The 22,765-nt window shown below is 42.3% G+C and overlaps 1 protein-coding gene across 1 annotated transcript in view; it reads left to right on the top strand.

Moving 5' to 3' along the window:
* The first annotated feature begins 2,604 nt into the window (after positions 1 to 2,604).
* The window catches only part of slc18a2 (solute carrier family 18 member 2), a 48,074-nt gene continuing 27,913 nt past the window's right edge, over positions 2,605 to 22,765 (top strand). Inside the window, exons 1-6 of the mRNA XM_048550986.2 lie at positions 2,605 to 2,936; positions 3,118 to 3,264; positions 8,578 to 8,926; positions 12,877 to 12,935; positions 16,028 to 16,111; positions 16,576 to 16,668. Of these exons, the coding sequence (XP_048406943.1) occupies positions 3,129 to 3,264; positions 8,578 to 8,926; positions 12,877 to 12,935; positions 16,028 to 16,111; positions 16,576 to 16,668 (721 nt within the window). The 5' untranslated portion in view covers positions 2,605 to 2,936; positions 3,118 to 3,128. The remainder of the gene's footprint in view (positions 2,937 to 3,117; positions 3,265 to 8,577; positions 8,927 to 12,876; positions 12,936 to 16,027; positions 16,112 to 16,575; positions 16,669 to 22,765) is intronic.

The following is a 22,765-nucleotide window of genomic DNA, read 5'->3' as shown; positions in this document are numbered from 1 at the left end:
AATGCTCTGTACAGTGCTATGCATGATTGCATCCAACTCCAAGTACAATTCACCGGTACACTTGTTCTAGCATGTCTCAGTTGAAAGCGTCTCAACAATACTGCTCTTTCTTTCCACATATTGACAAAATTAAAGGCATCAAGGGGTGTAGGGAGAAAGTGGACATATGTCATTGAAATAGATTATAAACCATGATCATGACTGATATTGAATAGTGTAGCAGGCTTGAAGGGCCTAATGACCTACTCCTACTTCCAATTTCTGGGTTTCTATGTTTACTCACCTGGGTGAGAGCAACTCCAACAATAAAAAGCTTAACAGCATTCAAGACAAGTCAGTTATATTGATTGCTACCCCAATTACTACATTATAGGTGAACTGCACCAAGATGCATTTAAGTACCTTACCAAGCTCCTCCAACAGCACCCTCCAACTTACCAACCTCTGCCATCTAGATGCACAAGGACAGCAGACATGTGGGAACATCAAAACCTTCAAGTTTGCTTCCAAACCATGCACAATCTTTACTCGTAAATGTATTGTTATTCTGTCACAGTCACTGGGTTTAAATCTTGGAACTCACTTTATAACAGCATTGTTAGTGAACCTACATCGGACAAATTGTAACGGATCAAGTTGATGGTTCACCACCACCTTCTCAAGGGCAGTTAGAGTTGAGTTATAAATATTGATCTTAGTAGTGACCTTCACACCCTGTGAACCAATGACAAAAAGAAAATATTAGAAAAAACTGCAGCACAAGTCCTTTCCCAGTGCTTGGCCATAATTATTGTCTATTTTTTACTCCATGTAAGACATCATGAGACATTGACTTGAGTTTTATGGTAGCTATAACAATGAGAATTTACTATTTATTCGATAGAAATTGGGCACAAATTTCAGGCAACTGCCTCCAGAAATAAAGATGCAGTAACTGTACAAGTTGCAAGACCCATCCAAAACCATTCCAAAAATCATACCATATTGCTTGTCTCCCCACTTAAACACTTGAATGACAAAACATTGCAAAATTGACATAGACGTGATCTTCATATGCCAGAAAGAGTTAAGTACACTTTCAAGAGAAACTCAGCAGGTCTGGCAGCATCTGTGGAGAAACACAGTTATCATTTCTAGTTTGGTATGACTATTCCTCAGAACTGTTCCTCCTTCAGTCCTGAAGAAGTCATACCAGAGTTGAAATATTAACTGTTTCTCTTTCCACAGATCCTGTCAGACCTGCTGAGATTCTCCAGCATTCTCTGTATTTGTTTCAGATTTCCAGCATTTGCAGTATTTTGCCTTTACGCTTTCAGGAGGGCTGGGTATTTTAACTATGACTGTACAGCTTATCTGACACAAAATACCAGGGTTTGTAAGTGTAGAGTCTCCTATACATGTATATACATATACATATTCTTGTACATTTTAATAGTTGTTGAAAGTTTGGTTTAATTTACCTTTGTGAATACAAGATTTAGTTCCTTTACATTTTTGATGTTCTGTATCTTACTGTACGTCGAATAAAATATTTTAACTGACACTTCCGCACCATCCCGTCGCTAATTTTCAATTTGCTTGCATAAGAAATGTAGTTACTTACTCGACCACACAGATGCACCTCCTTCAAAGAGGCTATAACACTTCTTCAAGCCAACTAACAGCAACTTTCAATTCAAAAGCCCACGGAAATTCTCCGAATAAGCGTGTGCAATGAATATCCTTAACTGTAAAGTTCAGCCCAACCATCTACGCCATTAAGTGGCAAAATAATTGATGAGAAACTATTAGGCTCAAAGATTTTCTGAAGAAGGGTCTAGACCCGAAACGTCAGCTTACCTTGCTCTTCTGATGCTGCCTGGCCTGCTATCTTCATCCAGCTTCGCACCGTGTTATCTCAGATTCTCCAGCATCGGCAGTTCCTACTAGATCAGGCTCAAAGATTCCTCAGGAATCAATTGCATTAAAACACGGTTACTAGCAAATTCTTCACGATGATGGAAAAATTAGACATAACAGACTTCTTAGCAATTTATTCGACTGACGAAATAAAGTTCAAATGCTTTGATTTGCCCGCTTTGTTGGTGATTGTTTCTTAGACATGATACTATAACGTGACGATTGAGCTATCTTTGGTCACTATCATTGTGTGTGCTTTTTTAGCCAATAAACAATCCTATCTCATTACTCAGGCTAGCATCTAGCCCCGTCACTGCTACCAGGTTGCGGGGAATTGATACATATCCCGCTCTTGTTAATGGTCTGACTGGAAAGAAATTGGAATAAAATTTGCATTAATACTCGGATCAGAAGCCCATTTGCTTTTCATACCGTTCACTGCAAAGTGGGCATAAGGTTGGGGTTCTGAACAGCTTAGGGGATGGGGCGGTGGGAGAATCATTTGACAAGGAGGCAAGATGGTATTTGTTCAATCGAGTAGGGAGGTGAGAACCTATCCTTAAACTGTTCCGTTTGTTAATAAGTGCTGTAGGTGGCCCGGCTTCGCAGAAGAATGAACGGTTTTTACTTTCGTTATGTAAACAGTGTCCGTTCATTCTGTGGGAAATACATCATTGCCGAAGGCGCGATGTAATTTGCCGTAATTTCAGTGGGTGGGTGCTGATTGAAAAGAGGCGTACAGGGAATCGGAACTTTGATTTTGTCATGGAATAATGTTGGAGTAAAGTCTGAGCAGGAGCGGATTGACCCGCTGCCGGTTAATAATCGCACCATTCGGCGCCTTATCAAGCACATTCCGCCCACCCCACCCAACGTCAACAAGAACAGGAGGTGAACGGGAAGCATCGTGGCGTCAGCAGCTCGGAGCAATCCTCCCTGAACCCGCCCACTGGCTGCATGGCTCTCTCTCACACACTTGGAGCTATCGGAGAGAGAAGCAGCTTCTAATATCGCAGCCCCATTCAATTCAAATCAAGGTGAGGTTTTCATTTAGGCCCATTCTGTGACATTGCATTGCAACAGCAAAGGAAAACACACCCTTTTCGTTGCAATGCTTCTTCGTCGTGATTTGGAGTTTGTATTTGTGCCGTCATTGAGCCAATAGTGATTATCGTTGGTTATTGTCACTAACGGGGTCCATGTTTCTCGCCCCTCCAGAACTTAGCCTGATGATGGGTGGACTGCAGACACTGAAGGAGTTTAGTTTTTTACGCTGGCTGAGGGAAGGTCGCCAATCTCGAAAACTGATTCTGTTCATAGTGTTTGTAGCCCTTCTCCTTGACAACATGTTGCTGACCGTGGTGGGTAAGTCAGAAAGTGATACTGCTTGGAAGAGGTGACGGCTTCTCGTTAAACTGGGGCTGGGGCTCTAGGCTGGCCCAAATCAAGTAAAGCCTCATTCAACATTTGACACCAATTTTAAAGGGAGGAGAAATCCAGGATTCTGTCCATTTTTGTGGGAAAACAGCTGGATAGTTAGTTTAAAAAAATCCACTTTATTTGTGTTAACGTTACCTAAACCAAAGTGACAAATGGTGAATGATACTTAATGTGTCGATTAAAAAGAACAATAGTTTTGATCTGTACTCAGGATTTTAACTAACAGTGCTGTTCTGCTTTAAAGTTATTTAATTTGGCTCATGCGAGGGAGGAGGACCGCTGGGTTAGAACTGGCGTTTGAACCTGGACGGGATGGATATGTGCAGCACTGGCGTTGGGGTCAGTGCGCACGGCTGTCTAGGTTTTATCCTGCAACTTTTCACCCTCCCTCCGCCCATAGAAACCCTGTGTGAGTGCATCAACCTGCGAAACGGAGCGAGACTTTGTATCAGCGACGACATGGTACTGTGGGTTATCTCTGTTTCACTTCTGCCGCGATCATTATTTGTAATTTTTACCCGGCTCCACTTCTCCAGCTGATTGAGAATCCTTGCCTAAGTGTAGCCACTGCCTTTCATGGGATCTTACAGTGCAATGAGTGGCGTTCAGTGTGTTACACATGAGCGATCCCATTAAGCTTCCAGCCCTGCTGTTCCCCGGATTCCTGCAAACCTTCGAGAACAGGTTTAACTCTCCTGTCAAGGATCCTGTGGGATCCGATTCCATCCTCCTCTTATGTAGTGGATTCTAGATCTCAGCGCTAATTACACATCACCTCAATTTCTCTTTTTTGCCAATTATTTTGAACCGACGGCTCTTGGCCACTGACCAACTGGTCCGAGGAAACAGTATTTGCTCCATCCACCAAATCCTCAGGGAATTGTAGAACATCTCCACCAGGGTTCTCCTTTACCCACATAGCTCAGAGAGCGCTACCGCTGCTCCTCTGACTTTCACCAAACTGTAGCTCTTCAACAGTGTCTCATTCCGATTAAAAACCTCTGCACTTCTCCCAAGGATCTTGACTTCACGTTTGCAGCTTGCGAACGTGTTGTTTCAGATGTTAGATCCTACTAAGGCTTGTTTTTGATTGCAGGCAGTAAGAGTTGTTTTTGTCTATAGTGAGTGAACAATTATTTAGATGTTCAAATGATCAGTGAGGACAATATCTGCAAAATGCAGGCCATGCCTGATGAACCTGAACGAGTTGCAGAGGTGACTGAAGTAATGGACTGAGGAATGGCTGTGAGTGTTATAGGGGTTTCCAGTTAGCTCGGTGGTCTAGTTTGCGGCGGTACCAGCAGCAAGGCTTCAATTCAATAAAAAGGTAAGTTTTCAAATTGGCGGCCTCGATTATTCAGTTATTAATCATTTGGATGGCAGAATCTCACGTGTAAGTTTGCCAAGGCAAAAATAGGCAACCTCGTAATGCGGCTTAAAGCGGAGAAAAAACATCTCTAGTTAGAGGGCAAAACGACAGCAAATAGATTTTAATGCAGCCAAGTGTGAGGTCAACCACTTCAGACCGTTAAAGGGGTGTAACTAAATACCCTCTCAATGACAACATCGCAAAGCATCTAAGTAGGCAGATTGTTAAAAGATCAATGTCCAGGGGACCAAGCAATTTGGAAACTAAGAACACAAGGGGTTTATAAATCCTGTTAAAATACACAGCTCTGTTTAGGTAATAGTTTAGTTCTGAGCACTATTCCTTAAAGAATACACTGCAGATGGACTTGGACGCGTTGGGAGAGTGAGCAAAGAAGTGGCAGGTAGAATACAATGTGGCAAGGTAAAGTTACACACTTTGGTCGGAAGACTAAAGGCGTACATGTTTTTTTCTAAATGGGGAAAGGCTTTCGAAATCTGAAGCATAAAGTGACCTAGGAATCGTAGTTCAGGGCTCTTTTAAGGTTAACATGTAGATTCAGTTGGCAGTTAGGACGACAAATGCAATGTTAGCATTCATTTCCAGAGAGCTGGAATACAAGGTGTGTTGCTGCGGCTGCATAAGGGTTCTGTTCAGACCGCCTTTGGAATAGGGTGAGCAGTTCTGGGCCCAGTATCTAAGAAGGGATGTGCTGGCCTTGGTGGATGTCCAGAGGAGGTTTACAAAAATGATCCAAGGGATGAAGGGCGTACCAAAGGAGAAGTGGTTGAGGACTCTGGGTCTGTACTGGATGGAGTTTAGAAGAATGGGAGGGGCGCGATCTCGAAAAAACATCAGGATACTGAGAGACCCTGATAGAATCGACGTGGAGAAGATGTTTCCACTAGTAAGAGAGTCAAGACAGGAGGCACAGCTTCAGAGTGAAGGGTGAACCCTTTAGTATTGAGATGAAGAGGAATTTCCTCAGCCAGAGGGTTGTGAATCTGCGAAACCTAGAGGGCTGCGGAAGCCAAGTCATTGAATCTCTTTAAGACAGAGATTGATGGGTTCTTGATTAGTAAGAACTAATCAAGTTCCCGAAATTTAGATAGAAGCAGGATTAAATTGAAGATCTCAGAATATCGAGGGGAACTGGTTGAGAGACACTTGTCACTAACTTGTGAAGAACCTGTTTGCAATTTGACTGCTTTCCACGCTGCCCGGAAATAAGTTTCGTTCTTTCATGTTTTCCGCTTTGCCTCTGCTTCTTTTTCCCAGAAACTGTGGAAGTGCGGTTTAACATCTGCCGCAATTGTAGATGGAAAAGCGGAGCATAGTCTCTAAATTTCGGAGCAGAGCGGAACACCGAAGCCAGAAATTTGAGGAGGGATTTCTACATAAGGTTCTGGATCGGGGGTTCCGCAGGAATACTCAGCTGGGTTGGTTGATTGTTTGCAGTTTGACATTGGCAGACCTTCGCTGATCGAAAGATACCGCGGGATGTGGGGTTAGGCCACAGATTAGCGAGGGTGTAAGTTAAATGACGGGAAAGGTTCTATCGCCTTTTTTTTACCTGCGCTGCTGGAATTGGGTTCGAATTGGAACCAATGGGCTGCAGGTTAGAAATGCTCATTTTGCTGGAATATTAGTGATGGAAGTTTTGATTTGATTAACAGCGCTGGGTGTCTGCCTCCCACTTTCCATCTACAAGCTGCAGCAGATGTAAGACAATTCAGTGTTTGACAAACCACTTCCCGTGGAAAACGTCCAACAGAGCACCTTGTTTCGGTACAGAGGTGGGAACTCTGATATCGGGGCTACACTATCCGTTGAGTTTGTTTTATCTCCACCTGCTCTCCCTCGGCGTGCTGGTTTTGTTTTTTTGTTGATGAGCGGCTGGACAGAAACTTGGGTCGCGTGGCTCTTATTAAAAGATTCCCATGTCCGGTCACAATATTGGGATTAATACTGAACCATCGCTATGGAAACAAGTTCCGAATTCGGAAAGATCAGTAAGCAACGGTAACGGGGCGCATAACGGCACGGTGGCTCAGTGGTTCGCACTGCTGCCTCACAGCACCAGGGACCTGGGTAATTCCACCTTCGGGCGACCATCTGTGTGGAGTTTGTACGTTCTCCGTGTCTGCGTGGGTTTCCTCCTACAGTCCAAAGATGTGCAGGTTTGGTGATTTGGCCATGCTAAATTGCTCAGTGTTCAGGGATGTGTAGGTTAGTTGGGTAATAGGGGGATGGGTCTGGTTGGGATGCTCCAAGGGGCGGTGTGGACTTGTTGGGCCGAAGGGCCTGTTCCCACACTGTAGGGATTCTGCGATCTACAACGAGCAAAGACAGGAAGGAATGAGAGATAATGGGAACTGCAGATGCTGGAGAATCCGAAATAACAAAGTGTGAAGCTGGATGAACACAGCAGGCCAAGCAGCATTTTAGGAGCACAAAAGCTGACGTTTCGGGCCTAGACCCTTCATCAGACCCTTTTTCTAATAAAGGGTCTAGGTCCGAAACGTCAGCTTTTCCTTCCTGTCTTTGCTCGTTGTAGATCAGAATCCCTACAGTGTGGGAACAGGCCCTTCGGCCCAACAAGTCCACACCGCCCCTTGGAGCATCCCAACCAGACCCATCCCCCTATTACCCAACTAACCTACACATCCCTGAACACTGAGCAATTTAGCATGGCCAAATCACCAAACCTGCACATCTTTGGACTGTAGGAGGAAACCCACGCAGACACGGAGAACGTGCAAACTCCTCACAGATGGTCGCCCGAAGGTGGAATTACCCAGGTCCCTGGTGCTGTGAGGCAGCAGTGCGAACCACTGAGCCACCGTGCCGTTATGCTTTTGTGCTCGTAAGATGCTGCTTGGCCTGCAGTGTTCGTCCAGCTCCACGCTTTGTTATAATGGGAAAGAATGAGAGATCCTTTTTAAAAGGGTGCCCAGCTCTTTAAGAATGATTTCTTGGGCTGAATCATCCCAAGATGTATGGGGGACAGCTTGAAGTTATACCACTCACTCCAAGAGAGGCGAAGTGGGGAATACTGTAACCGGCCCCCTTCTCTTTACCCCCACCTTCCGTCCCAGAGCGATCACCTCTCCCCTCTGGGAATGGTTCATTTTATACACCAAGGGTAATACAATCCATCTGAAGCAAAGATCACTGCAGTTAGCGTTCAGTACAGCTGGGTCCTTTTGGGAGATTCTTGGACCATTGGGTCAGAATCCTTGGACAGGTCGGTGAAAGACAACGACTGTTTGATATAGTTTTACTGAGCGTAGAAGGCCTATTTGATACATCACCACGGGAACACCGTTACAAGAGCTCCCACTCGGGAGGACGGCCCGATTCCACCCAATCCCCAATTCAGAAAGTTGGGACAACAGTCACACTGTCACCTCGATTGATAGAGAAATCAAATTCTCAGCAATATTTACTTTCTGCAGCAGGAGGTGGAAACTGAAGCCTCCCATGGGATAAAACAAGACAAATGGGAATAAAACGAATCAATTGTAATGATTCAAGTGTTAATCTGGATTTTACACCATTTCAACACACCGATGGGAACGATCGGTGTCCAATCCCCTGTATGTAATCCGCCTGTTGTCCAGGCTGTTGTGTAATGCCAGCATTCATCAAATGTGTCCCTTCCGCACTCAGGGACTTTGGGGGTGGGGGCCTGGTGTTGTGGGCGAACAATAACCAAATGGGTTCCAGGCTGGATAAATACAATCTCGGCACCTAACTAACCGGCTCTTTTCTTTTTTTACTGTGTTCCTTGTGTGTTTGCAACTGAATGAATGGTAGCTTCTGCTTGAGAGCTGTCTTCAGTCTGATACCTGCCTGATGTTTTACAGTGCCCATCATTCCCAGTTACCTGTATGCTCTCCATCATCAACCACTGGAGGTAAGCCCCACTCAAAGCCCGGGCGTGGTTTCCGCGACTCGATTTCAAAAAATCTTTTCTTATTATGACAACTCGACGATGAACACCGAGCGGGAAAGCAGGCCGGGTGATATAGAGCAGGCTTTCACCACAGCGCAGTCCCCGGTGACCAATACAACTGGGACAGCCGATTCGAACAGCAGCTGTTTAAAGAAAGACAAGGACTTGCTGAATGAGAATGTCCAAGTTGGCTTGTTGTTTGCTTCAAAGGCTACTGTACAACTCGTAACAAACCCTTTCATAGGACCGTTAACAAACAGGTGAGTCATTGGGTCCAACAATAAAACCTGTACTTCCCACAGTATCATCTGTCATTAATGAACGTCCTGTCAATGAACAAACTATACTAACTCCATGTGCAATAAGAAACTGTCACAATAAAAACAAAAGTGCTCGAAACACCGAAAGTAGAAGTGAGAAGAGACTTGTTATTTTAGCTGCTTTAAACCACTCTCAAAGCTAGTCGAACTTAGACCCTCTCATCTTTCCAAGGATGCTGACTGATCTGCTGAGAGTTCCAAGTTGCTGAACTGTCTGTCTCTTGAACTTACCGTTCTTAGCTTTTGACCTCGCCCATTGCACTGTGAATGCCCACATGACCGTGCAGGGTTGGGGGAGGGGTGTAGTAGGGGATCTTGTAGTTTGTTTATCAGATGTGTAAATTAGACAGAAATTTACAAGTGAATTTACAAACAAAGAAAAATGTTATTTCCAGAAGCACGTACACATTGTGTAGAACTCACTACATGCAGTGCAGCGAAGCTCCATGTGTGCGTGAGGGACAAATGGAGATACTGAGTAGATAAAACAAGCAAATAGAATTGAATCATTTATTGTCATGTGTATTTAGTATAAAAATACAGCGAAAATTGTATATCTTCACCATACATTTATGGCGCCATTCACATTAACTTAGAGCAAGATAGACAAAACTTGAGAGTCCACATTTCACTTCAATGCCTCAGTCTCACTCCGGGCTTTCCCACCCTCGCCGTCCCTCCGCCAGAGTCCCGCTCCGAGCTGCCTCACTGGCCCGATCTCACCAGCCCACTCTTGGTCTGCCGCTGTTGCTCCAGTCCACGCTCAATCCGTTGTCGCTGCAGGGCACAACCCGCGCATTCAGCTCCCACCACATAGTTCCCAGTCAGTTCCGTGACTTAGGTAGGTAGTTAAAAGGGTGGGATGGATGGAATTACTACAGAGGGGGATAGAGAAGGAGGGAGGGGAAATAAAGAAGGGGCAAAGAAAATGAAAGACAACTGGAGAGCAGGGTGGAGCTCCAAATGGAGCATCTTACGCCGCCGCTACCTTGCTGGAAAAATGTTAGTCATTCTGTTTAATTCTATAGGTGACCTGAGAGTGTCAGCCCCTGACATCAAGGCTTCATTTAACTGAGTGTGGCATCGAGGACCCCAAGCAAAACTGGAATTAATGGCAATCAGGCAAAAACTCTCCACTGGTTAGGGTCCCTACCTTACCCAGAGGAAGATGATTGTGGTTATTGGAGATCAGTCATCTCAGTTCCAGCACATCTCTGTAGGAGTTCCTCAGGGTAGTGTCCTCAGCCCAACCATCTTCAGTGTTTCATCAATAACCTTACCTCCATCGTAAGGTCAGAAGCGGAGATGCTCTCTGATGATTGTGCAATGTTGAGCATCATTTGCGACTCCTCAATTACTGAGACAGTCTATAGTCAAATGCAAGAAGACCAAGGCAATATCTAGGCTTGCTCTGAAAGATGGCAAATAACATCATGCCACACTGTGTACTTACTGCTTATAGCTCTGGTCACCACATTTCCAAAAGGATGTGGATGCTTTGGAGAGGGTGCAGAGGAGGTTCACCAGGATATTGCCTGGTATGGAGGACGCTAGCTGTGAAGAGAGGTTGAGTAGATTAGGATTATTTACATTAGAAAGACGGAGGTTGAGGGGGGATCTGATTGAGGTCGACAAAATCATGAGAGGTATAGACAGGGTGGAGAACGAGAAGCATTTTTCCCTGAGTGGGGGGACTCAATTACTAGGGGTCATGATTTCAAGGTGAGAGGGCAAAAGTTTAAGGGAGATATGTATTCTTTACACAGAGGGTGGTGGGCACCTGGACCGTGTTGCCAGCGGAGGTGGTAGAGGCGGGCATGATAGCATCATTTAAGATGTATCTAGACAGATACATGAATGGGCAGGGAGCAGAGGGATACAGATCCTTGGAAAATAGGCAATAGGTTTAGATAGAGGATCTAGAGTGGCATGGCCTTGGAGGGCTGAAGGGCCTATTTCTGCACTGCAATTTTTCTTTGTTCCTTGTTCTCTTTGTTCACACAAATGTGAACCTATGATCGTCACCAATAAGCAACAATCTAATCACCTTGACATTCAATGGTATTACCATCACTGAATCTCCCACTATCAACATCTTTGGGGATACCATTGACTAGAAATTCAACTGGACTCACCACACAAATATAGTGGCTGCAAAATTAGAAGCCAGTAACACTGAAGTGAGTAACTCACCACCTGATTCCCCAAAGCCTGTCCACCATCTACAAGGCACAAGTCAGGGGTATGATGGAAAACTGCAATTGTCTGGATGAGTGCAGCTCTAATAATACTCAAAAAGCTTGATGCTGTCCAGGACAAGGCAACATTTTTGATTGGTGCTGTATCCACAAGCACCCACTCCCAAAGTACCATCTATAAGATGTCCAAGAAATTCACCAAAGATCTTCAGACAGCCCGTTACAAACTCTTGGCCATTTCCAGGTAGAAGGATAAAGGCAATGATTACATCAGAATACTATTACCTGCAAGTTCCCTTCCAAGCCACTCAAACATCCTGTCTGGAAAATACATCACTGTTCTTTCAGTGTCACTGTATAAAATCCTGAAATTCAGCTCTGTATGGTATTGTATGTGCTGCAATGGTTCAAAATGGCACCTCACTACGGCCTTCTGAATGACATTTAGGGATGGGCAATAAATGCTGGCCCAGCCAGTGGTGCCCACATCTCTCAATTTTAAAAAAAGGTTCTTTGTGACATCAAGAAAGATCTCACTTGACTTCTCGTGCACTTTTCCCAGATTTATCACCATGGTTCATACCATATAGGCCCATACAAAATTCTGCCCATTATGTTTTCTGAACTCAGACAAAATGTTATCAGTGGTAAAAATGGTAATCTAGCACAGTGAGCATTTGTTTCTACACAGGTAGTACCTCACCTGCTATAATGGAAGAAAAATGTGCCCAAAATGTAAACTTATAATGCATCACTCATGTTAGTCTGCATAGTTTTGAAATGGGTCTATCCTTGATTCTTTGTGTATATGAACAAGATATTGTACATGAAAACATATACTTTTATATGTATGAAAGTGGTAAAACAAAATGTGTTAATCTTTGCCCGCGTGGTGTATTATAAAGAATTTATGTAAGTGCAATTACAGCTCAGGGTGTATCAATGATAGCAGGAGAGAATGTGGCATGAGTAAATAGACATGTATGAAAGCAAGAGAGATAATAGGAACTGCCGATGCTGGAGTCTGAGATAACAAGGTGTGGAGCTGGAGGAACATAGGGGGCCAAGCAGCATCAGAGGAGCAGGAAAGCTAATGTTTTGGGTCAGGGCCCTTCATTTTTTCTGAAGAAGGGCCCTGACCCAAAACATTAGCTTTCCTGCCCCTCTGATGCTGCCTGCCTGCTGTGTTCATCCAGCTCCACATCTGTATTATGACAGAAGGACAATGTATTTGTTTGTGTATGTGAGTATGTATGCAGGTGTGAGTGCCCACACAGATGACTGGCTGCACGGACGATCAAGGGCAGCTAGGCATTGTTTCTAGCTTACATTTAGAAACAATATCTTCGTGACCATTACACAATTTAGCTTATTCCTACAATAAGTGACCATCTTTGCCTATCTTAATCCATTAACATGTTCATTTCCCTGGTCAATCTTGCAAAAGTTAACGCATAACTGCTCAAAATCAGAAACAAGCAATCCTGTCTATTGCACATGTGTTCATATGGTTTTGCCTACTGTATATTTAAAAATCACTTTTTCATATGTATATAGCCACAATTTTCTTTGTATAAGATTTGGAATTTTCCTTGTGCTGTCTATTTAGAAAAGGGCATCTTTTAGTTTTCAAAAATTATTTTGTACAGGTACTAATGTATGACGTAAATTAGATATTTCTTTTGCTTGCAGGATAGGATATCAAATTCCAATGTTTGCAGGGTTCATCATCATGTTCATATCAACAGTTAGTAAGTATATCAAGTTAACTTTTTATTTATCTAAAGCCAATAACAAGTTTAGAATCCTTATTGTATGTGTGACATAGTACCCCTTTAACATAATCACAAATCTAAAGTGGGGTTGTGATCACCATCCTCAGCAAAGGACTCACCTTCATTCCCCTGAGCCCACACATTAACGAATTCCATGCATGCCTCAATGTCAAGCTCTTTATCTGCCACCTCCGCCTCCACTCCTATTTCTTCAAACGTATATCCAAACCATCCTCTGACGACCCCTTCTCTTCCCTCCAACCATCTCCGTCTTCCTGGATGTCCCCTCCAAGCCTCCTGCCCTCTTTGACCTCTTCATCTCCAACTGCTACTGCGACATCAATCACCTGAATCTTTCCATCCCCCTCCCTTACTCTAACCTCTCTCCATCGGAATGCACAGCCATCCGCTTCCTTCACTCCAACCCCAATTTCACCATTAAACCCTCTGACACGGGCAATGCAGTGGTAGTATGGCCTGACCTCTACATCGTTGCGGCCCAATGCCAACTCTCTGACACCTCCTCCTACCGTCGCCTTGATCACAACCCCATCTCTGATCACCAAGCCATTATCTCTCGGAGCATAAATGACCTCATCACCTTGGGACACCTCCCATCCACATCCTCCAACCTGATAGTTCCCCAACCACACACTGCCTACCCAAAATCCATAAATCCAACTGCCTCTGTTGACCCATTGTCTCTGCCTGCTTCTGCCCCACCGAGATAATCTCCTCCCACTTCAACCCCATTATTGCCTCTTTAGTCCAAGAATGCCATCAACGTTTTCCAAGACTTTCAATTCCCCGTACCCCAACACCCCATCTTCAGCATGGATGTACAGTCCCTGTACACTTGTATCCCCCACACAGAGATCTTAAAAGCCCTCCGCTTCTTCCTCTTCCGTAGGCCCACCCAATCCTCCTCCACAGACACTCTCATTCGCTTGGTGAAATTGATCCTCACCCTCAACAATTTTTCCTTTGATTCCTCCCACTTCCTACAAACCAAAGAGGTGGCTATGGTCACCCGCATGGGCCTGAGCTATGTCTACCTCTTTGCAGGATTCAGGGAACAGTCCCTCTTCCACAACTACACTAGCACAATCCCCACCTCTTTCTCCACCAAATTGATGACTGTATCAGTGCTGCCTCGTGTTCCTGTAAGGTGCTCAAACAGTTCATCAACTTTGCCAATACATTCCACCATGCCCTTAAATTCAACTGGACCATTTTTGACACCTCCTTCCCCTTCCTGGACCTTTCCGTCTCCATCTCTGGTAATTGACTCACCACTAACATCCATTTCAAACCCACTGACTCTCACAATTACCCTGACTACACCTCCTCACACCCACCATTCTGCAAAAATTCTATCCCATACTCACAAATACATCTGCCTCTGCTCCCAGGGTGAAGTGTTCTATTCTCAGACTTCACAAGTATCCTCCTACTTTAGAGATTGTAATTTCCCTTCCTCTGTAATTAGGGATGCCCTCACTGCATCTCCCCCATTTCCTGCACTTCTGCCCTCAAATCCTCTTTCCCTCAACAACAATAAAGATAGAGTCCTCTTAGTCCTCACATACCACCCCACCAACCTCCGAATACAACACATCATCCTTTGACATTTCTGCCATCTACAATTAAACTGCACCAAAAAAAGATATTTCCCTCCCCACCCTTGTCTGATTTCCACAGGAACCATTCACTCCACATCTCCCTCACCTGCTCCACACTCCCCTCCAACTTCTCCACCACATCCGGTAACTTCCCTGCAACCACAGCGGGTGCAATACCTACCCCAATACCTCCCGTGTCACCTCCATCCAAGGCTCGAAACAATCCTTCCAAATCCAGCAGAGATCCAACTACACTTCATCTAACCTCATCTACTGAATCTGTTTCTCCTGATATAGTTCATTCTATATCGGGAGACCAAATGAAGTCTCAGGGACCAGTCTGCAGAGCATCTGCGCTCTGCATGCACCAACCAACCCAACCTTCCACATGCTATCATCTTTAACTCCCCCTCCCACACCCCTGCTGAAATGCTGCCAGAGTGAGGCCAAATGTAAACTGAAGGAATAATGCCTCATATTTCGCCATGAGAGCTTACAGCCCAATGTCCTGAATGTTGACTTAACCAGCTTCAAAATCTCTTCTCCCCCAACCTGTCCATCTTCCGATTCATCTATCTGCCCCACCTTTCCCACTGACCAACCGCAATAACCTCCTACCTGCATCCATCTCAGCTACCCTTCCCCCAGCCCCAACCCCTCCCTCTTTTTATTTCTGGGCTCCCCTCCACCTCGCCAGTCCTACCAAAGGGTTTCAGCCTGAAATGTTGACTTTCCTGCTCCCCGGATGTTGTCTGACCCCTTGTGCTTTTCCAGCTCCACATTTATAGACAGGAAAGCAATCCGATTGGCAGGTTTAACTTCCAGTTGGGCAAGGAGCTGGTCAGATAAGATAGATCCATGCCCAGTGATGAGGGATTGTTGGGTGGATGAGCTGGGCAGATGAAGTTTCTCAGGAGAGAGGGTCAAAATGGGGAGGTATTTTGTAAGGTTTAATCTATCCAAAGGAGGTGTTAGGAGTTGGTTAATCAAAATGGGAAATGGAGTCAATCCCAAGATGTTGTTGGAGGAGTAAAGGGTTTGGGGAAACTGAGGCTCAAATGGGGGCGAGTGCAGAATCAGAAGCCTGGCAAAGGGGATCGCAGATGCCAGGTAGGCTTGCTGAATCTAGCAGGTAGGGCATAAAACTGCTGACGCTCTGGATCTGACAGCTCTTATCTGGATGTAACAAACAGCTTTTTAAAGGTTCTGGAAACTCAACCATCCACAGTTATATCCAAAATCTGGATAACAATAAGGCCCACAGCCTTGTTATGCACTTAAAAGTTCTAACTCTCTTCCTTGGAGTCGATTGGTTGCTTTCCTACCTTCCTGTCTCCATTCAAAGTAGAGATAAGATGAGTTTAGTTTCACGGAAGAATTTGGATTCAGTTGCAATTCTTTGATTAAATATGTTTGGATAACATTGTTTTTTTTTATTCCCCACAGTGTTTGCTTTCTCGAAGAGTTACGTCTTACTGTTCTTAGCCAGGTCTCTGCAAGGTATTGGTTCATCCTGCTCCTCTGTGGCAGGTAAGGAGAAATTTCCAAAGTGACAGGACAGCAACACTGTAACTAAACATCCATGTAATTATTATAACGCTTCGTCAGAGATGTTGACCTATCAATTATTTGATATTGATCATATTTCTGTATGTTTGATGTTCTATATATAATACATACATTGAACAACAAAATTGTTATATTTTCCAGTTGCTTCACAGTACAGAAAATCTTCATTAAAATAATGTGCAAATGTAATATTTTCTACGATCATAAACTTTCTAATTTTCTTTTGGAGTTTGATTTCTCTTTATTTAGGAATTATGCAATATTTACTTTGAGAATTCACTATGGTAAATTCTGTACTTACATAACAAAGGTTGACATTTACTTCACTGGGAAGTCATGTTGTATTCCCAAGTCCTATAATGCTCTGGTATTTCATATCTTACAAGATTTAAATAGACTGACAGGTCTTTTCTTTCCTCATACAGGTATGGGGATGCTGGCCAGTGTTTATACTAATGATGAAGAAAGGGGTAATGCAATGGGTATCGCATTAGGAGGTCTTGCAATGGGAGTTTTGGGTCAGTATCCATCTAAATGTATTTTGTTTGCCTGCTTCAAGATGAAGACAATTCATAGCCACCTTACAAAATATAATGTAAATCAATGAGTCACAGATTTCTAATTGTTCATACAAAGCAAGTGAAATTCCAGAAGTCTAAACTTTGTTTCAAAAGTCATCTGCTATTTCAAAAAAAAAGACCCTGCAAGATTCTAGTGGCCTCTTCAGCTATGTAATGATTATTCTTAATTTTAATTAGTTATTGAAAAAGGAACAGTATTGCTGAGAATTAAGGTCAAATGTCAAATGTGATTCAGAATCTTCAGCACCTGAATTGGACTACTGACTGTATTTCTTTAGAATTCTTATATTCTGTCAATTCAAACCTTTAAGTTCAGTTCACAGGGCATTGGAAATTATTTGGCCAAGTTAACTAATCCAATCACAACAAAAGTTCAAGACAACAAAGTGTGGAGCTGGATGAACACAGCAGGCCATGCAGCATCTCAGGAGCACAAAAGTTGACATTTCAGGGAAGCGTCTAGGCCCGAAACGTCAGCTTTTGTGCTCCTGAGATGCTGCTTGGCCTGCTGTGTTCATCCAGCTCCACACTTTGTTGTCTTGCATTCTCCAGCATCTGCAGTTCCCATTGTCTCTGACAACAAAAGTTCAATTGTTTCCAGATTGCATCAGTGTGTATATTTAGAAATTTCCAGAAGTTGCCATTATATTGTTGGAAATAATGTCAAAGAACAATGATTCAGATCATGTTATATAAGGCACAATTAAATATATGAAAGATTTTCACTTCCACCTACTCTGAGCCATTGTAAATGTTGACAACTCTTTATATGAAACTAACATTTTTCTGACAGTCCTTCTGATGACCTGGTTAACTTTGCAATATTGCTGCTGATTTATCTTAGCTGTATTGTTTACTAGCTACACTAGCTATAATTGGGTTAAAAAGGAGGTTTTAAGGAAGGCCTTAAAGGAGGTTACAGGAGTTAGAAGGTTAAGTCAGTATATTGCCATGCTGTTGATTTACATGGATGAAGGAACGGGTTGAAATGAGCGGCGAATGGATTAAGGATCAGAGTTGAAGGAATACAGAAATCACAGAAGTTTGTAATGACTGGAGAAATTACAGAAGAAAGGAAGGTAGAAACCATACAGGGATTCAACAAGAATTTGAAATCTTGTAAATTATTACTGCAGGTATTTGGGCATTGTTAATGCTCCCCTCTCTCCCTCTGTAAATTGTTCATTTACAGTGAATCATTAGATCATAAATTTCATGTTACTTTTGGTGGTTTATGGTACAGAAGGAATTTTTTTTCTCATTTTACTGAGTGCAGGAATAATTCCTGCTTTTGTATTTGAAGAAACATCCCATGTTTTCTTACAGATATAGTAGCAACTGCCGATGCTGCAGAATCTGAGATAACAAAATATAGAGCTGGATGAACACGGCAGGCCAAGCAGCATCAGAGGAGCAGGAAGGCTGACGTTTCGGGACTAGACCCTTCTTCAGAAGAAGGGTCTCGAACTGAAACATCAAACTTTCCTGCTCCTCTGATGCTGCTTGGCCTGCCGTGTTCATCCAGCTCTACACCTGTTATCCCATATTTTCTGTTTTTTTTCCAAATGAGAACATATTCAATTTATTCAAGGTATCTATGGTGGCACAGCAATGTATCTTTTTACCTTTGTGTTCTATTCTTGAATCTGCTTTTAACCCCTGAAACGTATTATCTATTGTGCAATAGTGAACAAGCCTCGGCATTGAAACTTAGAGACTTTCTTCTGAGACTCAGTAATGGTGAGAAAATGAATCTTTATTCACCGCCTGTCCAATATCAAATATATCTAAGTTCTTGAGGACCAGCAGAAATACTTAGAAACAGGGAAAAGTGACTGGTTGGCTGGTCATGAGGCTATTTGTTCCTTAGAGCTCTAGTATTAGATTTTGCTTGTAACAACATGACCTAAAGCTTATTTGTAGCAACGGAGACAAAACATTTATCTACCCCAGCTACCCAGCAACATAGATTCACTCCTTGGAGTCTGAGTGGAGAAATGGTATTCACATCTTTGGAAAAGTATTTCCGATGATGGCAGTACTGGGAGATTGTCTACATGTTCTGAAAATTTGCATTCACTCTGCCCGTTCTCTGTTACTCTGGGAGAGGACTTTCCTTCACAATTCTCAAAAGCTTAACTACTCATTTTGTTTACCTGATGCACCATACACAACTTTCCAGGTTTTCCCCAAACCTAATATCCAAATCCCGATATGGGGAGATACTTCTCACACATCCCTGGAGGGAGGGCACATGATTTTGCACTGGATCTCACATCAACTGAAAGGTCAAACTCATTGTATTATTTAAACAGTGCAATCTAAATGTTGCCACATATGGTTTGAAGATTTAGTTTGTTCATCAACCTTGGGATGTTACTAGGAGCAAAGTCGGTTTTCATATTTCCCAATTTGAAGCTAAACTGTGGTGAAATTTTGGAATGTATGCAAGCCTGTACTAATGTGTGAAATATCAGTTTGTGTAAACTCTAGAATAGTGGCATGACATTGTTATGCAAACAGAATGGAGAGTGGGTTCCTGGGATATTTTGACTTGGACAATTCTGAATTTTATGTGTAGAATAAAATAAAGTATTTGAAGATAATCAGAGAATAAAAGTAAGAGAGGGAGAGAACATTAGTAAGCAATTATAAAATAACATCGGCAATACTCTGGTAACTGGTTCTGCATGTTTTGAGAATGGCTGTCAATGGTATCAGCTATGAGAAGGTAGAATGACAGAAACCATCTGACACTGCATGTAAGGAATGATAAATGCACATTTTCAAAAATATTCCCATGCCTTAGAGTGAGTGTCAAAGTGTAGTTTCAGACAAGTAAACATTTTCGATTCATCTAGTCCACAACTCCACTGTATTCTTTTGGTACATTACTAATAACTCAAGTTCCAATTATTGACAAGACCTATGTGGTTCGTTCTTCAAACCTACTTAATATTCCTTTCTACACGATCTGTGCTGGTAACCTGGTTGAGCGCAATGTAAATAAATGTGTAACTGCATACCATTGGTGTTACGCTGTACTAACTATCCTCTCCCTGATATATTCCCCATTTACATTGCTTTTGGTGAGGTATATTGCTTTAACAAACTTTAAAGATCACATCAAACCCTGATAATTAAAAGAAACATTTGGTTAAACATATATGAGACCCAATTGTAGAGATTATAACATAATTAAGGGAAGATAATAATCTCACAATCAACAACTTAACAAACTGGGGAACTATATTATTCATATAGAGAAGATTATAGGTTATGTTTAGAGCAAATAATACTTTAAATGATTTTTAATTATATCTTTCAATTGCACAAATACATCAAAGTTTTCTTTAAATTCTATTCGTAAATAAAACAAAAGTCAAATAAAACTGAAGAGGCTGTATTCAACCTAATTAAGAAATAAAAACCATAAAAACAACAGGTAAGGAATATTAGATATATGAAAAATAAAACAATTTTTTTTCGATAACTCAAATTCAGTACCAAACCCTCTCCAAGTCAGATTTTTCACATTTAGATTTCAAGTATATATCTGAGTGAGACTGTCAAATTAAAATCAAATCTGGAAAATTATTAACATGCGAACCTAATTTTACCGAGTGCTAATAGTACAATGCTTGCCAATAGTCTGGACTGAATTCAAACACAAGACATAAGTGAGTCATCCACATTCTGTTGGCTCTGTTTGCTTCCTCATGCATTTTTAAAAAATAAAATGGAGCACCTTATAAATCTTCCATATTAGTTTAAATTAAGTAGTAATACATAAATGCCTTTTCACATTTCATAGAATCTCTTTTAAATTATTTGAACTGAGATTATAGGTGAGCAAGCAGTCAAGGTGCGAACAAATGGCCTCTATGCCCCTGAGTTAGGCAAAGGGTTTATACAATCAGGCTGCTGTCCTAATCACTTCCTGGAATTGGATCATACGTGAGGATAGCTCTCAACTAAAATGGTTTTCCAAAACTCAGGTTTAAGTGTTCTAATGTGCTTTTTCTTTGATTGTGTAAATCTCCAGCACGTGCAACTTTTACCTTACTTCAAGTCCATTTGTGAGCCCCAGGAGATTTAAATATGGGAAGTAAGATAATGGTCCTGATTTTAGTGCTAGGGAGCTTTCTGCAGATTAGCAGCAGTGAGATTTTGAAACATCATCCATTGCTCTAAATTAGAATTCCAAAGTATCTTAAATGCTGGGCTACAATTGAATTGAAAATAATCTTTATCTACAGATATCACCCACCAATAGTTAACATGTTGATCTGCTGGCATTCTAGCTCACCTCTGGCTATGATGTTAGGGAAGAGATGTGTTCCCAATGGGAACACTTATCTTTCTTTATAGTCTGCTAGTCCCACAAATCAAAGCAAAATTATTTTTTCAGGCCCATATTGGCTCGATCATTTAGATTCTGCTGAGTTGACCTGGCAAGAATCAGACTGGCACTTACTGTCCAGGCTACATAGTGAAAATCACAGTTGGGTACCACTGATGTTAAAAGGGAAGATCAACAACTTTGACTGGGTGCCCTGGCAGCCTGCTCAGGAAAACAAGGAAAAAAAATCAGAATCTGCCAGTTCCAGGCTGGGTAAATAATGCTGTGAATTGACACTGAATCATTAAGGTTAAAATCATCCTCATTCTGCTCAGAAAGAGAAGTTGCAAAGCAAGTTTAAAATAAAAGGAATAAAAGTCTATTAGCAAATTATACTTGGGTTTGCATAAATTCATGATTAAATAAAATGTACATCAACAGGGTTCAATCTAATGTGACCGTGAGCACTAGCATTATTGGCACAAAAGAAAACAGTCGCCATATCTTTAAACTGCTGCCTTCATGATTTTCCTCCATTTTCCTGAGCAGGCTGCCAAGGAACCCAGCCAAAATTGTTGACCTTCCCTTTTAGAAGTGTCTAGGCCTGAAATGTCAGCGTTCCTGCTCCTCTGATGCTGCTTGGCCTGCTGTGCTCATCCAGCCCCACACCTTGTTATCTCAGATTGTCCAGCAGCTGCAGTTCCTGCTATCTCATGGCATTGTTTCAGTTAGTCATCCTGTCATGTTGTGAGCCTAATTGTCACTTTTTAAACAATGATCTCTCTGCCTTTGTTCTGAATATGTTGTGTCTCTATGTTCTAACGCGTGAACAATCTTAATTAGGGTCATTAGCATTTGTTAGGTTTTTCAGAAAGATTCATGCCAATGCCTCTGCTGTATCTTTGGCATTTGACTAGATCACTTTTAAATTTTCCGATTATTCTGGTATCACTCCAATGCAAGTTTCAAGTAGTTTACATCACCTCTGTCAGATTGAGATTTCAAATAAGGAAGATTTTTCACTTTCAAACACAACCTTTATTACTGAACCAATTTTGTCTATTCCAAATATTGCTTCTCCATAAAATACATTAATGGAATGCTTCAAGCCACTTCACTATTTGCTCAAGAAAATATGATTCATCTATTTAGTTCTCAAGTCTTAATGAGCAAAATGGAGTCAGCAATGGAATATGCAATACATTGTTCCAAGATAATAAAATGTGAGGCTGGATGAACACAGCAGGCCAAGCAGCATCTCAGGAGCACAAAAGCTGACGTTTCGGGCCTAGACCCTTCATCAGAGAGGTTGTTCCAGTTCCATTGTTCCAGTTTGTTTAACTCAAATCCTCCAGCATCAGGTCTCATGCAGCCAGCTGTAGAACAAAGCTTCCTGTATACTGCTCCAACCATGTGTCAAGCGTAAACCTCTGCTGCAGTTCAAAGGTTTGTTTTTATTTCTGCTATCGGAATTTTCATGGCCATTCTCAATAAAAGGCAGTTTCCTGCTGCCTAAAATATTTCAGTTAGGGCCCTCTTACCATCACACACGGGTGTGTTCACTGCTGAAGTTGAAGCTGAATGCAAATCTCAGGTCACTGTGTTGAAATGGTAGTGTGTTAACCCACAATGCACACAGCGTTAGTTTTCCTTCAGTTTTGTTTTTAATATGTTAGAAGCTTTACACTAATT

This window comes from Stegostoma tigrinum, chromosome 20 (assembly GCF_030684315.1).
Source record: "Stegostoma tigrinum isolate sSteTig4 chromosome 20, sSteTig4.hap1, whole genome shotgun sequence".
Lineage (NCBI taxonomy): Eukaryota > Metazoa > Chordata > Chondrichthyes > Orectolobiformes > Stegostomatidae > Stegostoma > Stegostoma tigrinum.
Note: the sequence above shows the minus strand (reverse complement) of the source record. Positions and strands in the feature narration are given on the sequence as shown.